The sequence below is a fragment of the Orycteropus afer genome, unplaced genomic scaffold (genome assembly GCF_000298275.1).
Source record: "Orycteropus afer afer isolate SDZICR_OR568_19922 unplaced genomic scaffold, OryAfe1.0 scaffold00207, whole genome shotgun sequence".
NCBI classification, from domain to species: Eukaryota; Metazoa; Chordata; class Mammalia; order Tubulidentata; family Orycteropodidae; genus Orycteropus; species Orycteropus afer.
Window position 1 is genome coordinate 2,519,473 of NW_006921794.1, and position 18,115 is coordinate 2,537,587.

The following is an 18,115-nucleotide window of genomic DNA, read 5'->3' on the forward strand; positions in this document are numbered from 1 at the left end:
TTACTTATTTTTGCTATTAAGATAAAAATGGGACTTTACCTTCTGAGTTTCTGAAATGTTTTTCTTCTTAAAGTATATTGTAATTGTGATTTTATAGACTGTCTTATCTGTTGCTTTTGGTTTTTTCTTTTTAAAAATTGTTTGTATATATATATGTGTGTGTGTGTGTGTGTGTGTGTGTATGTATATATACATATATATATATAAACAAGATTTGCTATTTCAACATTTTTCACATGTACAATTCAGTGACACCAATTACATCATGCATGTTGTGCAACCATTACGAATATTCTTTGCCAAATTTTCCATCCCTATAAACAGAAACGCAGTGCTTCTTAAACAATGACTCATCCTTTCCCCCTCCCTCCTGCCCCTGGTAACCACTGTTAAACCTTGATCTCAGTATATTGCCTATTCTAGGTACTTCACATAAGTGAGATCATACAGTATCTTTGCTTTTTGTGATTGGTTTATTTCACTCAGCATAATGTTATCGAGATTTATCTGTATTGTAGCATGCATCAGAACTTCATTTGTCTGTAAGGCTGAGTTTTACATTGTAAATATGTACCACAATTTGTACCGTTGTATATATGTACCACAATTTGTTGATCCATTCACCTGTTGATGGACATTTAGGTTGTTTCTACCTTTTGTCTGTTGTGAAATGTGCTGCAATGAACATTGGTATACATGTGTCTGTTTGTGTTGCTGCTTTCAAATCTCTTTGAATAAAATGAAGTATAACTCACTTCCAAGTAGAGCGTTTTACAAATTTATATGTGTGTTTGATAATAGATAGCTTATTATTCTTTCCTATGTCTGGAAAACAAGAAGAAATGTTTATTTTTCAAATCATCTTTGACAGGTTGCCTCTGCCAGAACAGATATTCATGGGTTATTGGACAATTGGTCAGTCAAGAAATGGAAAGCAAAAACTGTTGTGCCCAGCAGAAACTCATCATATAGACATAAAGGTTGACATCTCTATTATTTCTTCATTAAATGTTCAAAATTGTTCCATATTTTCCCTGGTAAAAATCCATACAATCTCAGAAATGACTTGTGATGTTATTTTAAAAAATATTTAGCTTCTGCTCTAACAAGCCAACCTGGCCTCTGAGGGACTCAATGGCCAGATAAAATTTCTAAGAGCTAATGTGTATTTCAAGAGAGTCAGATATGTTATGTATTTTCCTAGGATGGTTACTCCATATGTGTCTTCATTTTACGTGGTTGCTAGTAAGATTAAAATGTTACACTGGATTTTCAATCTCTATTTATCTATATGTTGTTGCTAGGCTCTGTCTTCAGAGCTCTGGTAACATAGTGCCTAAGGCACTTGACTGCTAACCAGAAGGCTGGCGGTTCAAACCCACCAGCCACTCCTCAGAAGGAAAGTTGGGCAATCCTACTTCTGTAGTGATACCACCTCAGAAACCCAAGGAGGGGTCCATATGAGTCAGGCCAACTCCACGGCACATAACAACAACAACAACGGCCATGTCCTAGTAAAACTTTGCTCATGCAAGTCCATTGATAGAACCTAAATCTCATCCAGAATCTTTGCTGCGAGAGAGCTGAGGAATGTAGTTTTTAGTCATTCAGCCCCTGGGACACATTTTAGTTAGAAAGGTATCTCAGTTACCTTGTCTGCTCTAGCAGGATCACCACAAATGGGTGGCTTTAACAAACAGAATTTTATTTCCTCACCATTTGTTGTTGTTGTTGTTGTTATTTGCCATCGAGTCGGCCTCGACTCATAACGACCCCTCCTTGGGTTTCCAAGGCAGTATCACTACGGAAGTAGGAATGCCCAACCTTCCTTCCAAGGAGCGGCTGGTGGGTTTGAACTGCCAGCCTTCTGGTTAGCAGTCAAGTGCCTTAGGCACTATGCTACCAGAGTTCCTTCCTCACCATTTAGGAGGCTAGATTTCCAAGTTTATGGCACAGGCTCTAGGAGAAGGCTTTCTCTTTATCAGCTCTGGGGGAAGATCCTTATCTCACTTCAGCTGGTTTCCTGGTTCCTTGGAGATCTCTCTGTGGCTTGGTGTCAGTCTTCCCAATCTCTGTATCTCTTGCTTGTTTAATCTCTTTTTATATCTCAGCAGAGATTGCCTCAGGATACATGCTACACAAATCCTGCCTCATTAGCATAACAAAGAAACCCAGTCCCAAATGGGATTATAACCACAGGAATAGAGGCTGTGATTTACAACACAATTTTGAGGGTATACAATTCAATCTATAACATTCCACCCTTTAGTCCCCAAAATTCATGTCCTTCCCACATGCAAAACACATTTACTGCATCATATTATCCTAAAAGTCTAAATCACCTCTAAGTATAATATTTCATCTCCTGAATCATGTAAATCAAATATGGATGAGACTTTAGGTTTATTTCATCCTGGGGCAAAATTCTTCTTCATTTGTGAGCCTGTGAAATCTAGATTACAAATTAATTACCTGTTTCCAAAGTGCAATAGTGGAATAGATACAAGGTAGACATTTCCATTATAGATGGGAGAGATTGGAGGGGAAAAAAGGATAACAAGCATCAAGCAAGTCCAAAACCAGCAGACAATTTACATTAGCTCTCAGGCATTGAAAATAATCCTCTGTTCTCTCAGAGCATCTAGGCAAAGGCCCTGCTCTCCAGACTCTGGGTGTTGGCCATCGGCTCTGGATTCTGGGTGGAGGCTCCTTGGCCCTGGGCTTCAGCTCCGCCTCACAGGCCCACTGGGATGGCAACTCCTCTCCCTTGGCCTTGGGCGGCCTCGTTCTCCTAGTCCATCTGAGTGGTGACCGCACCCCCTCAACCCCTGCAGGCCCTGTTTTTCTGCCCTTTGGGCATAGCAGCCACAACTGCTCAGCTTTGGGGTGCTTCCCTACCAGTTAATTAAGGACTGTAGAGCATGCAAGGAGCCCTGGTGGTGCAGTGATTAAGCACATGGCTACTAACAGAAAGGTAGGTGGTCTAAACTTACTGGCCACCTCGAGAGAAAGATGTAGCAGTCTGCTACTGTAAAGATTTACAGCCTTGGAAACCATATCAGGCAGTTCTACTCTATTTTGTGGTGTCAGCATGAGTTCAGATTTGACTCAAGGACAATGGGTTTGGTTTTTGTTTTCAGTAGAATATGTAGATCATTTGAATTTCAGTTTAAATCTACACAATCTTCCAGGAAGTCGTATCTCCATACCCAGGACTAATGTCTATGACATTGTGAAATTACTCCCTCTGCTTATATTTATATTGAACAATTATCACCAGGTGTGAAGTACTTTACCTTTCATAAACTACGCTATATCAGTAATTAAAAAAAAAAAATTCTAGTGTTACATTTTCTGCATTTTATTTCCAAGACCTCAGGTTCAGTCATTTCTGTATCATGTGTTGGAGACTTATTAAAGCTGGGAAATAATCATCCTTCACGGTGAAATATATCAACCCTGGTTCATTCTTTTACAAATTATTCTCCTGGTTTGGACAGCTCTGGATCCTGGTACTTGGAGTTCAAAACTGGCTCTTGATTTAGGAAGGAATGAAGTAATGGGATTTTACATCTGGTATATTTTGTGAGTAAGAAGAAAAAAAAGTGAGAAATATGATAGCACATGTGAAAGCATTTATAAACACAAGTATATGGAATTATTGTTGGAAGTAACAGGCCAGAAAATAAAGTGAGAAAAGATATATCAGGATAGTGAGTGCTTGAATTCAAATTCTACGTTTTGGGAGAATTTTAGCTTTTCTCTATTTTGGTAACTACTCACATTTTTTAACCTGGATAACTACTTTATTATAGGGTCCAGTGCATATAAACATACAGGAGTATACAATAGAAAGGCATGAAGAAAGATCCCTCAACTTTACTGAAGAGTGTGCCTCCTGGAAGTTACCACTGGATGAAGTTAACTTAGTCTGTGACATTGCTACATTACAGGGTATGTCAGTTTATTCTTTTGATTTTTTCCTTCCTGTATGCATTTTTCTTTTCCCCCTTAAAAGAGAGATTGAAACCATTTGCAGACATCAAGAAGTCTATGACAGACTCAGGGACTGTCGTTCTTGAATTGAATGGCAATTATATGTAATTTAGAACTGATTTCCTGTAACAGCCTAACAAAATGCTATGGTAGAATCCACATAAGCACTGCTGCGTTTGTGTGCATATGTCTGTTTCTCATTACTATTGTAGCAAAAGTTAAACACACCCAGGCGGGTGTTAAAAATAGAAGGGGGGAAGAAAAAGTAGAAACATTGGATTTTTTTGGCTGGGATTCTGTTTTGGTGATTGCAGGGCTGGAATGATTCACAGTCACTAAAACTTATTGTAAAGAATGCAAATAGAGGGTGTGGGTTTTTGGCATCTCCATCTCTGAACTGTTGCCACTACCCACTGATTCATGCAGGGTACTCTGGGTGCTGTTGGCAGAAGTCCTCAGTTAATGTCAGTTACCCAGGCTGACATAAACAGAAGGGAGGTGGAGGGGAATAACATTACTAAGATGAGGATTATTTAGGCAAAATCAGTAGCTGGATTTTGTTACTGGAAGTTCTCTGAATATTATTTATTCCTCCAAATTGTCTATATTAAATAAAAATATGTACTTTAAAAAAACCATACAGGTTTTTCCCTAACAGATTGGTCTTCTTTTTAAGATATTTTACCTTTGCTGGTAGAGAGATTATATGTCATTTTGGGACAGGGTCTGAATTTTGGTTCTTGTCTAGTATTTAAGGATTGTAAATGTATGAATGTATTTGCTGATAGAATGTGTGTGATTTTGGGACAGAGTCTGAACTTTGGCTCCTATCTAGTATTTAAGGATTGTAAATGGATGAATGTATTTGCTGATAGAGAGAATGTATGTGATTTGGGGACAGAGTCTGAACTTTGGTTCCTGTCTAGTATTTAAGGATTGTAAATGTATGAATATATTTGCTGATAGAGAGAATGTATGTGATTTGGGGACAGAGTCTGAACTTTGGTTCCTGTCTAGTATTTGAGGATTGTAAATAAGTGTGAAAGACCTAGCAATCCGCTTCCATAAAGATTACAGCTGAGAAAACTTTATGGGGAAGTTCTGCTCTGTCACGGGGGTTGCTGTGAGTTGAAAATTGACTTGACAGCACCTAACAGCAACTACACCCTCTGCCTGTGTCTGTGCAGCACATTGCTAATCAGTTGCCGCACCTTTCTCAGTAAAACTGGTCCCAGTGTCAGAATTCTTTTCAACATAACATTTCAAGCAGTCGCTGCCAGTCAGAGAGGGCCCTTACAAATGAAACTCATTTGCTGTCCTTGATATAAATTTAATCCTTTGTTTCAATATTGGTCACATTTGCAAGGTTTTTGTTGTTGTTGTTTTGTTTTGTTTACCCTGTTCCTTGAGTTTGTGAGAAGAACGGCGTTTTCTTGGGTTACAATCAAAGTTAAATAATAAATATATATATATGAAGTCCCTATCAGTGATGCTTCAACTTTAAAGTACATAGGAATCACCTAGAGTCCTTGGGTGGTATAAACAGTTAATACACTCAACTGCCAACCAAAAGATTGGAGGTTTGCGTCTACCCAGAGGTGCGTCAGAAGAAAGACATGGTGATCTACTTTTAAAAAATCAGCCATTGAAAACCCTGTGCAGTGCAGTTCTACTCTGAGATATATGGGGTCACCATGAGTAAGAATTGATTTGATGGCAACTGGCTATAAATCATAAATATATATAATATATACATGTGTGTATATACATATGTATACACACATAAATATATAGATAGATATGTATGCATATTAAAGAAAACTCAATTTATATAGATAGATAGATAGATATAGAGGAGCTTTGGTAGCATAGTGGCTAAAGCACTTGACTGCTAACCAGAAGGCTGGCGGTTCAAACCCACCAGCCACTCCTAGGAAGGAAGGTTGGGCAATCCTACTTCGGTAGTGATGCTGCCTCAGAAACCCAAGAAGGGGTCGCTATGAGTTGGGGTCACTATGAGTCGGGGCCGACTCAACGGCACATAACAACAACAACAACAAAAGATAGATATAGATATAAATACATGTGTGTGTACAATACATGTGTGTGTATGTACTCTGAGAGCCCCACCGCAGACCCGCCTAATCAGAATCTGCATTTTCATTGGATCCCTGGGTGATTCCAATGCACTTTAAAGTTGAAGAAGCACTAACACAGGATTAAAAAAAAAATGGGCTTTTTCAAGAACTCAGATCGATAAGACAGATTTTATAATAAATTCCCAAATATGAACAAAAGTTTGGAAAATCATATCCATATAGTTAGATTTAGAAAATTGAGTTACTTATTTATACAAGAAAAGCCTAAAGATAGGATAACTATCTCAAAAATGAAAGATTAGTAAGTAGACCTTGTTGACCAACCATTGTGCATCTGAACCAGCAACACAACAAGGGAAACAGAACTTAAAGCAGCACAAAACAACTTTGCTTCCATACAGGGAGGAATTGATGATTGTTAAAATTGAGATTGAGGGTTGTTAAAAATTTAATGGTGTTATTGTGAGTTATTGTGGAACTCTTTTGGGAACAGACAGATACTTATCTTCCTGGAATAGATAGATGTGGCATTTGCTACATTTAGAGCAGGAACTAAATGACCTCCCATGGGCTTTTTCAGCGTAATCAATCCATCTACAGATTATCTTCTGAGTTTCAACTGTGTGTTCAACCTCATGATTCAGTGTTCACTGATCCTCTTAACCCATCAGGCCATCTGTTGCATACTACAAAATCAACACCTTTTTGTCATTTCAGAAAATGAAGAGAATACTCTGTATGTAGCTCTATGCAATCCTGTTACCTTACACTTCATGGATATGACTGGGAAAAGTGCCCACTTTGTGGATCTTTTTGACATCTTCCCAAGAGTAGCCAGTGGAATTTGGCAGCCGTTTGTGACAGTGGCACCTCTGGGAAATCCCCTCAAAGGTCAAGTGGTTCTCCATGAGCAGCAGGTAATGCACACAGGCCTACTGCATGCTGCAATTAGTGGAAAAGGCAAGACTGATATGTAATCTAGACCTGAATATATGTGCTTTCATAGTGATTGAGAGAATGTGGAGGAAAAGGTTGGGAGCTGGGTTTAACAGTACCATGAAGGCAAAGACTTAAACATGACCTCTAAGTCTTGAAACATTTAAGTCAAGGTTTCTTAACATTGTCACTATTGATATTTTGGGCTGGATAATTCTTTCTTAGGAGATTTAAATTTTTTGTGTGTGTATGTGTGAAAGATAGACTGTAAGTAAGCCAACAATTAAATATGCCAATTTCAGATATAGAATCAGGGGGATGGAAGTCCTAGAGAGTGATGGGAGTAAAGTGGGAGGAGTTGGGAGAATGAACAGTTTTATGAAGACAACAGTTTTATAAACAGTTTATAAAGAGTTTTATAAAGATGAGAGATCTCTTCTTAGGAGATAACATTTGACCTGAGAGCTGAATGGCATTCTTTCAGTGAACTCAGCCACGTAAATACATTGACTAGAATACACTGAGATCCTTTAGTAGCTAATGATTCTCCATTCCCATCCATCAGTATATTCCAAGACAGCATGACAGAAAACCACAGGTGACTAGAATCAGGCTGTTCTGGTTACTTAGTGCCACTCTGACAAGAATATACCACAAATGGGATGGCCTTAACAAACAGGAGTTTATTCTTACAGTTTGGAGGCTTTAAGTCCAAGTTAAAGTGCCAAGCTCTAGGGACTGGATGAAAATCCCTCAGCCTTGGGCTTCAGCTCTGCCTCCTGCTCCCGGCCACTGGAGCTGGAGACTTTTCTTCACTCAGACAGCTGTTAGCTGCTGAGGCTGCCAAGCCCAAGGTTGACAAGTAAAAAGGCACAGTCCCGATATTACCAAACCACACAGCAGGTCATTAATTCAAGTCCATTGTAAGTCCCAAGGTTGGCAGAGCATGGCAGGCTGCTGAACAACAACATGGCTACATGCAGGGTTCAAGATACCATAAGCTAGAAACCATTCCCAAGGCTTCTGCTTATATACAGGAAGCAGACCACATCCCAAAGACAGCTACTCAGCTGCTTGTGGTAGATCCCACCATGGAGTTGATTGGCAGTCTCATTATGAGGAATAACTACCACCAGCTGCTCAGCCACTCAGCCAGGCCCAGCCAAGTTGACACACAAACATAACTACCACACAGGCTAAAAATAATTGCCAACAGAAAGCACAGATCAAAAGACAGATTGTGTTTGAAATAGTGACAATCATAAGGTCTAAGTTAATCTGTAAGGAGCGCTGGTGGCATAGCAGGTAAGGCATTTAGCTGCTAACCAGAAGGTCAGCAGTTCAAACCCACTAGCTGCTCCATGGGAGGAAGATGAGGCAATCTACTTCCATAAAAATTTATAGCCTTGGAACCCAATGGGGGTTGCTGTGAGTGGGAATCAACTTGATGGCAGTGGGTTGGGTTTGGTTTAAATTAATCTGTATTGTGCCAATAAATAGGTCTAATGTTTAGTTTATCTACTGTCTGCCTAGTATCTACCAAATACTTTACTAGGCATATTATTCTTTCGGTAAATATCTATGGATGCCTAATATTGGGGATACTAACAACAAAACAAAATCTCTGTCCTCAAGACAGAGATTTGAGAGGAGGGGGTGACACACAATAAATAAATAGTTAAATTATGCATTAATTTAGAAGGTGAGAAGCTGGGGTGAGTGTAAAACAGACTGCAATTTTACATAGTGTTGTCAGGGATTGTGTCACTGGGAAGGTGATATTTAAGCAAAAACTTGATGAAGGAGGAGTGCAGGTATCTGGAAGAAGAGTATTCCTCTCCAAAGGGAATAGTAAATGCCAAGGCCTGAAGCTGGAACATGCCTCTTCCTCTATGTGGTGGGGAAGATTGCATGGGAGGAGAATAGGAGGTGAACCCAAGAGGTTACTCGGTAGGTTGGGACAAGAACTGGACTGAGGCAAGAGAAGCAGACTGCACAGAGCCTTGTAGGCCACTGTGAGGTTCTGGGCCCATACTCTGAGTAAAAGAGGAAGACATTAGAGGGTTTTGAGCAGAAAAGGAGCCTGATTTGGTATATTTTGAAAGGATTACTTTGGCTGCACTGTAGTAAATAGTCTATCGTCCTAAAGGAGAATGTGGGAAACTGAGATTTTTGAAAAAACCCTACCAAGAGATAATGGTGGTTTGATGTAGAATAAAGGTTGTAAGTAGCAATGGATTCTAATGGTATTTTGAAGGTAGGTACAAAAGGATTTCCTAACAGAACAGATGTATGGAGTGAGACAACACAAAAGTTCAAGGTTTAAGGTCTGAGCAACTGAATGGGTGGAGTTGCCATTAAATGAAATGGGAAAGCAATAGGTTTGGGAGGAAAGAACATATATTTGATTAAATTTGTAATGTGTATTAGATATCCAAGTAGATGATGAGCTGGAGTTCAATGGAGAGGTTAGGACAGGAAATATAAATTTGGGAGTCATTGGCATATAAATGATATTTAAAAGCCATGTGACTGGAAAGGCTCACTCAGAGAGTGAATGTGGGTAGAAATGGGAACCCCTGGGGTACTAAAATATTAAGAAGTCAGAGAGATGAGGAGAAATCAATGAAGGGGGATGTGGGTGAGTGGTCAGTGAAATAGATGGATAAACCAGGAGAACGTGGTATCTCGTAAGACAAGTAATGAATGTCTTAAGTAGGAGGATCAATGGTTAAATCCTGAAAATGTATCAGTAGGGTATGACATATATTATTTCATGTTATTCTTACAACCATCATTGAGGTGGCTACTCGCCTTATTTACATATGAGGAAACTGAAACTCAGAGAGTTGAAGAACTTGCCCAGTGAGTATGTACTAGAACTGAAATTCAAACCGAATTGGATAGACCCCACCAGAATTAAACTTCATAACTCTCTAACTCACTGCAGATACTTGGGGAAAATGTTCGGATGAAAAATTTGAGAGTGTGTATTCACGATAGGAAAATGTTAAGTGAATGTTGTTGCTCACGGGTATTTTAAGTCACTAGGAGAGCAAAGTGTTACCAAGAAAGAATACTTGTAGACTCTAACTCATCAAGAGAAAAATATTGTATAAATAACATGTCAGTAACTGAAAGGTTGGTGGTCTGAACCCCCCAGCGGCCCCATGGGACAAAGCCCCAGCAATCTGCTTATGGAAAGATTACAGCTAAGCAAACAATGTGGGCAGTTCTGCCCTGTCACATGGCATCACTGTGAGTCAAATTTGACTCGACAACACCCAACAACAAGTTATTATTTTTTTTACTTTTCTTCACTGAGTAATTATTTAGTTCTTGTCTAAATTTGTCATAAATTGTGAGTTAAAAAGGTTTTATCTGGTTTTGCTTTTACTTTTTTTTCCCCATTTTTTATTGTCTCCTGGAAGCAGAATTTATGAATATCCAGATGTTGCTCATAAAAATTTGTATTTAGCAGATTGAAGGAAGGGTTTCACCTTACAAATTTCCAACAGTGTATCAATGCCATTGAATTAAACTCTATAGTTAGAAGATCTGCCATAAAAAGCACATGATTTCTTAGTGACATTTAATTCAGTAAGCCAATAAAATGTGGATGAGAATCTAAATCTAAATTTAGAGTGTTTATTCAAACTGTCCTGCCAAATTTTCAGCTGTCAAATTAACTGTCGAAATTACGTATACAAATTCTTTCAAAACACCAGATTATTAACTTCTCAGCAAGTACTTTATTTTCTCAAAAGATTCAGTTAGTTGGCAACCTTCTTGGTTAATATTCTGTTTAATTAAAATGACTTTCATCAAAGAAAATATGCTTTTCATTGTAAAGATGTGCTTGAGCTCCATAGCCAATGCCTTGCCTCTCTGCATTCTTACATGCTGCTTTATGAGCGCTTCGGCCATAGTTTCAACTTTTCACAGTGTCAGCAGTTTTCCTGAAAGCCACTGACACACTCTGAGCAGATGGGCACAGCACATCTGTGCTCTGTACCTGCCCTCTGAGCTGACTCATCTTTTCCCAGAGAGGATACCTTCGCTGTTTTAAAGCAGGGCCCTTTTAGGATCTGAGAAATGTTTAATTCCAAATGAACAGCGCGCAACTGTGAAATTTAACAAACAACAAATACTTCTAGGCTAATTTTTTAAAAAATTAGTGTAATGCTATCACTTCCTTCTTCTCCATGTTGCCCTAACTGAAAATGAAGCTAAAACGTTGCAGAGAAGGCCTTCCACTAATTCATTTATCCTGGGTCTTTAAAATAAAGCTCTACTGCAGATGCATTTCTCTGGTTAGTTTAAGACGTTGTTCAAAAATTCTTTGCTCAAATAAAGTCTTAAGTGAGGAAAGGGAAACTTTGCCATGCCTAAAAATAAAAAAATAACCCCCATGAGATTACTTATTACATCTGTACAAAGTTTAGAATTTCAGACTTTGGGACATTGAGGTCATCCAGAGGTCACTTTTCTCCCAGTCAAATACAAACATGATAAAATCGCACACTTGCTTCTCCTCCCTGCCCCCCATTCCAGGGATGCCAAAGCCAGTTACATGTACTCATGTGTGATGCAAAATTCTATTTTTAAACTCAGACAGAATATATCATTAGTCATTTACAGAAGGAAACCATTAACATCTAAAAGGATGGAGCAGCAGAACTCCCTCATGTTACCAACTGCTTATAAAACTACTTCTAAAAGAGTAATGGCTGGAAATGCGTGTGTCATGGGGTGTGTGTGTGTGTGTGTGTATGTGTGTGTATGTTCTCCCCCTTAAAAAGATACAGCTTTTCAGTTCACTTTATGCCAAATTGTGAGTGTGTAAGTATTAAACCCTAAAACAGGAAGAAATATTTTAAACTGTGTTACCTTATTTTTCTACTTGATCATATTTCCTTAATCTCCTGCTTATTTTTCTGTTTAAATCATCTTTTGGGATAAAATGTCTTTTTAGTACTCTCTTTTGTTTAGAAAAGTTAATATTATCCCAATTGTTCAAATGCTAAGAATGAATGATAATGTTGAACATACCTATCATATAAAAATGTTTTTATCCCTTAAAAATACTTAATCAAAATGGATTTAATCTAGGTTCCTCAAAAAGTTAAAATATAAAATTACTATATGACACAGCAGTTCCACTCCTAGGTATATACCCAGAAGAATTGAAAACAGGGACTCAAACAGACACATGTACACCAGCATTCACTGTAGCAGTAGTCACAACAGCCAAATGGTGGGAACCACGCAAGTGTCCATCAACAGATGAATGCATAAATAAAATGTGGTACATCCATACAATGCAATATTACACAGCCATAAAGAGAAATGAAGTTCTGATACATGCAATGACATGGGTGAACCTTGAAAATACATTATGCTGAGTGAAATAAGCCAGATACAAAAGGACGAATATTCTGTGATCTCACTCATACAAAATATCTTGACTAGGCAAGTGCATGGAGACAGTTTATTAGTGGTTACCAGGGATGGTGGGAGGAGGAAATTGGATTTATTGCTTAAGGGATAGTGAGTTTCTATTCTGGGGAATGAAAACTTTGTGAAATAGTGGTCATAATTGCACAATATGGTGAATGTAATTAATGTCACTGAATTGTTACAGTTGCAAATTTTGTGTTACATACATTTTACCAGGAGAATTTTTTTTAAAAAAAGATTCAATCTACAATGGAGACTTTATAAATTAACTCTGGTAGCATAGTGGCTAAGGCACTTGACTGCTAACCAGAAGGCTGGCGGTTCAAACCCACCAGCCACTCCTCGGAAGGAAGGTTGGGCAATCCTACTTCCATAGTGATACTGCCTCGGAAACCCAAGGAGGGGTCGCTATGAGTCAGGGCTGACTCGATGGCACATAAGAACAACAACAATATATTTTCTTAATGAAAATTCTAAGATGTTATTACCAGTTTTGAACTTTTCAACTGTCAATGAATAATGTTGATGTTGTTGTTGATACTTTTTAAAATTAGATGCAATTTCTAAAAAGACTATTCCAAACAAATATTCTAAAAACAGAATTCCATATTATACAAAATGATACGTTCTAAGGGTGAAGATATTTGTGGAAAAATGAAAGATTTGCCACCAAGTTTAGTAGAATTTTTTTAATGCAGTCAGGACTTGGATGATATATGTGAAGAAAATTATGTGGTGTGAGTACTATTTTAATTCTTGAGCACTTCAGTAAAATTAGCTCGTAAATACATTTGAAACCACACTGTGAGGTGGCAGTTTTTACGTTTCTTTTTATCTCTCTCTAAGTAGACGATGTGTTGGAGGGCAAGGGCCATGGTTGGTTCAACTTTGTATTCGCCATTGTGCCTTAAGTTTAAGCTGCCTGATAAGGACATGACATAAGTGAACAAACATTTCATATTTTATTGTTTCCTATATTTTGCAAAGTATGTATTAATTCTTTGGGTGCTTGATTGTTTTTTTACTGCAAAGAAAGTGCTTTTTGTTCCGCTTATAATGAAACATTCCTAGGAGTTAAGATTACTGGAGGGACTCCAAATGTACAAAAAAGAAAAGACAATTGCATAACAATGAGGTCTGAACAACTGGCAGATGTCATTCTGCAAACCTGTTAGTGTAATCTTCAAACATCTTTAAAATGAAACTTAAAAAATCAATTTCCTTGAATCCCTTCAAAAGATTTAGTTTTGTCTGGTTTTCTTAATTTTAAGGTTTTATTTCATATGCATTTTTTTAAAAGCTTATTTAAATGCTTAAGGTTTATAAGAATATTTTTTCCTTAAAAATGCTCCTAATTAATGAGAAATGATTCCTTCATTTGAATAGCTGTGATTAGTAATGTTGAAGAACCCTCTTGTTTGTACATTATTACACCACCAGCATGAAAGGTCTTCTAGCAGAGTGAATTTCAAGACAAAAAACAGCCCTCGGTTCTTGGTGGCCCTTCATAATGTCTTATTAACCCACCTTTATATCATGTACATATTTTCTGAATTTAACTTGAATTTGTGAAAAGGTTAAGTGAGATTTAATTCTGCACAATTTAAGAGTGTTTTCAACAGAGCATTCTTTAAGTGTAATGGACCCTACGGGGGCCAGGGACAGGGGGGTAGTAAATGGACCCTTTAATTATCAATACTCTTAACTTTCTCATTCCTATCTAATAAAATAGAATTGTAGTTAATCAAGCCTGTATTTAGAAGGGTAATATAAAAACCGTCAAAAAGATTACCTTTTGTACTACTTAATAGAAATATCTTCATAATGCTATCTAATACTTGAAATTCTGTATTAAGAAAAATCATTCATTGTCTTCACAGTATCTGTATTAATTTTCTAGAGCTGTTGTAACAGAGCACTACAAATTTGATGGCTTAAAACAACAGAAATTTATTGTCTCACAGTTCTGGAGGCCAGAAGTCCAAAACCAAGTGTCAGTTGGTCCATCATCTCTCTGAAGGCTCTTGGGGGAGATCAGCCCTTCTCTTTTCCTTGCGTCTGGTGGTCCCTGCTAAGCCTGAGGGTTCCTTGGTCTGTAGATGCATCACTGCAACCTCTGCCTCCGTCTCCACACGACCACCTTCCCTCTGTGTGTCTCCCTGTCTTCTCTCTTTATAAGTACACTACTCAGATTGATTAGTTCATAAGGGTTAGGGTAACTAGTATGACTTCATTTCCAAACAAGGTCATGTTCACAGGGACAAGGGATGAGGACTGATTATCTTTTGGGGGGACACAATTCAAACAGCATTTTGCTGTTTTAAGCATTTCACTGCTGTTGTCTTCCTTTTGGTTTATCACTATAACCTTCATTCCCAGGTTGCCAAGAGATTGTTGCTTTTAAAAAAGGAAGACATCTTGAGCTGTTCACTATTCTCTTTATTTCCAGAGTAATGTCATCCTGTTGTTAGATACCACTAGCTGGGCCCTTCGTCGCCTTATCGTCTGTTCAGAAGAAGAGAACGCATCTAAGAGATCTTCCTGGTGGAACAAGGAGGAGGTTGTAAGGAATACCAGCCTTGTCTGGCTAATTATCCTAGCTTTCTAACACCATAAAGATGCCTGCCTGTCTGCCAACCCTTTCAGGGCCTCTTGTTGTTGTTGTTGTTATGTGCCGTCGAGTCAGACCCGACTCATAGCGACCCCTCCTTGGGTTTCTGAGGCAGTATCACTACAGAAGTAGATTGCCCCATCTTCCTTCCGAGGAGTGGCTGGTGGGTTTGAACCGCCAGCCTTCTGGTTAGCAGTCAAATGCCTTAGCCACTATGCTACCAGAGCTCCTTATCTACTATAATGCACAAAATAATTCCCTTATTATGCACTTTCAGATTTAATACTATAAAGATAAATATATTTAAATACCAGTGGCTTCATTTTGTGTGCATTATGTGCATGACAGACTGATTTACAAACAATGAAACAGTAAAAGCTATTTGTGTAGGCTATTCATAACAAATTTCTAATCTTAAAATGAATTTAACCTGTTTTTTAGCTATGTGTTTATGTTTTGGGTTATTATGATGAACCCATGAGTAAGACATCTAATCACACCTACTAGATAAAAAGTGTAAGTAAATTTGAGACCAAGAGAACTTATTCTGTGATTCAGAAAAAGGTGAAGGGATATTAAATAAGGCTTACTCTGCCCTAAATGGCAGCATAGGTAAGTCTCAAAAGCCCACAAAAATGTCATAAATATATTCAACTCTAAGAAATAAAGTATCCCCTATGTATTTATATTATAAAGATCCCTGGTGATACAGTGGTTGAAGCACTCACCTGCTATCCAGAAAGGTCAGTGGTATGAACCCACCTGCTGCTTCATGAGGAAAAGATGTGGTAGCAGTCGGCTTCCATAAAGATTCACATACAGCTTTGGAAATCCTACAGGGATGTTCTACCCTATCCTATAGGGTCCACCTGAATCAGAATCAACTCGATGGCATGGGTTTGGTTTTTGGTTTATTTATGTTATGGTATAAATTCCACAGTTAATCACTAAATAACATATTTATTTCTAACCAGTGTTAGGCATTATTTTTAAGATTTTTACTCTGAAATTGTTTTAGAACATAGGTCACAGCAAATTTTAAAAAATACTTTAATCCATGTCACCATAAGAGGCTTGGTGTGCATAACCAGTGGCTTCTCTGAGAATGGCATGTTTTACACATTGAATAACTTTAAGGGGCAGCAGTTGAAGAAACATGCCTGCATCTGACACATTTAATGTGAATATTTTGTCTTGTTTTGTTTTTAGGAAACTTATAAAATGTGCAAAGAATTTTCACACAAAAACTGGCTAGTGTTCTACAAAGAAAATGGGTGAGTTTGTTAATGTAGAAGATTTAAACTGGGGTCCCTACTTTGTCCGTCTGTTTCCTGTTTTAATTATACTTGTTTATTATAATGGTTAACATGTTCAGCTGCTTACCCAGAGGTACCTGGGAAGAAAGCTCTATGGATCTGCTTCCAAAAGCTCAACTACAGGCATGCATCACTTAACATCCATTTGGACAATGTCCAAACACATATATGTCCTAGACCCGTAAGTTTATTTATTAATTATTTTTTTTAGGAAACACAGCTCTCCTTTTGTTTATTATTTTCTCCTAATGGGTTTAAAGACCAAACTCTTACAGCACTGGACCATGGGTAGAATACAGGCTTGTGAGGCAGAGGACATGGCTCTGGGCATGGGCTTTCAGGCTTTGTCTGGCAGGCAGGCAGCGGTGGGGACTGCTGGGCCCAGGCTGCTCCAGTTGCTCATGTAGGCGGAGCAGCAGCAGCAAAGAAGCAAACTAGAAGCAGCCTTCCATAAGATTTTAATATAGTGTTTCCACAGCATCCAAATCACATAATGTCTTATTTCACAAAACATTTCCTGGATGTTAAGTGACACATACTATACTGGAAACCCTATGAGCACAGTTCTACTCTGACACATGCAGGGTCCCCATGAGTTGGAGTCAGTTTGACAGCAAGTGGACTGGTTATTATAAAGCTCATGAAACCGAATTATAAATGTTTAACTATAAAATTAATTCATCCCACATTATAGAACAATTAAAAACAGACATAAGAAAGTGCTCATGATTCAATGATCCAACGACTATTAGCGTTACAGTGTACCACTCCCTAGTGCTTCTTCTTATGCATACTCTTCATAGAGATTATCTATACCTGTTTTCACAATTAGCTTTTTATATGCTATTACTTAGTCTTGTTGTTGTTATGTTGTTATTTGCCGCCGAGTCAAACCTGACTCATAGCGAGCCCTCCTTGGGTTCCTGAGGCAGTATCACTACAGAAGTAGGATTAAAAACATTCTTTTTAAGGATTGCATAATATGCCACTGAGTGATTATGCCATGGTTTATTCAACCATTATTCTTACCGTCTTCTTTCACACAGTTTGCTTCTCCTTTGCTTTTTACAGGAACAGCCTCACTGTGCTGGATGTTCTAGAAGGGCGAACTCATACCATCTCACTTCCCATCACTCTCAAGACAGTTTTCCTTGTAGCAGAAGACAAGTGGCTTCTGGTGGAGAACAAAACGCATCAGTGAGTAGATCTACATAGTGTTTCATGGACTGCACTGTAGCTCACACTCCTCTGTTACCAGTGTCCTTATGTCCTGTCTCCCTCATGTTTGTCATGTTTGCCTGTTTGGCAGCATATTTGTAGATAAGAGTAGGAAGGAGAAGAGAGAGAAGGAAATTAAGATAATTAGAATGTCACTGCTCATAGTAATTATCAAACTGTTTCTGAGGAAGAAGTTGAAATTAACAGTAAGAAAATAATAACTTTTATGTGTGATCCATATTTATTCAAGTTTTCCCTGTTAGCACATTGGAAATTAACTGTATGCTTGCCAAACTGAAGGTACTTCAGAAGTGATTGTCAATTAGTCCTCTCTTCAAAGGGCCACAGTCTCCATTTCTAGAGCTAGGTTTTTTATTGGTTGGTTGGTTGGTTGGTTTCTTATAATTTTACCTAATCTGTCCCTTAGAAGTTTCTTCTTTCTTTATGTGTTCTTATTGGGGTATATTTATGCTTGTGTT

At 38.2% G+C, this 18,115-nt stretch overlaps 1 protein-coding gene across 1 annotated transcript in view; it reads left to right on the plus strand.

Annotated features, from left to right (window-relative positions):
* Window positions 1-18,115, plus strand: part of VWA8 (von Willebrand factor A domain containing 8) — a 751,729-nt gene that overhangs the window by 496,253 nt on the left and 237,361 nt on the right. The window contains exons 27-32 of the mRNA XM_007948177.1: window positions 872-980; window positions 3,816-3,954; window positions 6,813-7,012; window positions 14,941-15,054; window positions 16,312-16,376; window positions 17,490-17,615. Of these exons, the coding sequence (XP_007946368.1) occupies window positions 872-980; window positions 3,816-3,954; window positions 6,813-7,012; window positions 14,941-15,054; window positions 16,312-16,376; window positions 17,490-17,615 (753 nt within the window). The remainder of the gene's footprint in view (window positions 1-871; window positions 981-3,815; window positions 3,955-6,812; window positions 7,013-14,940; window positions 15,055-16,311; window positions 16,377-17,489; window positions 17,616-18,115) is intronic.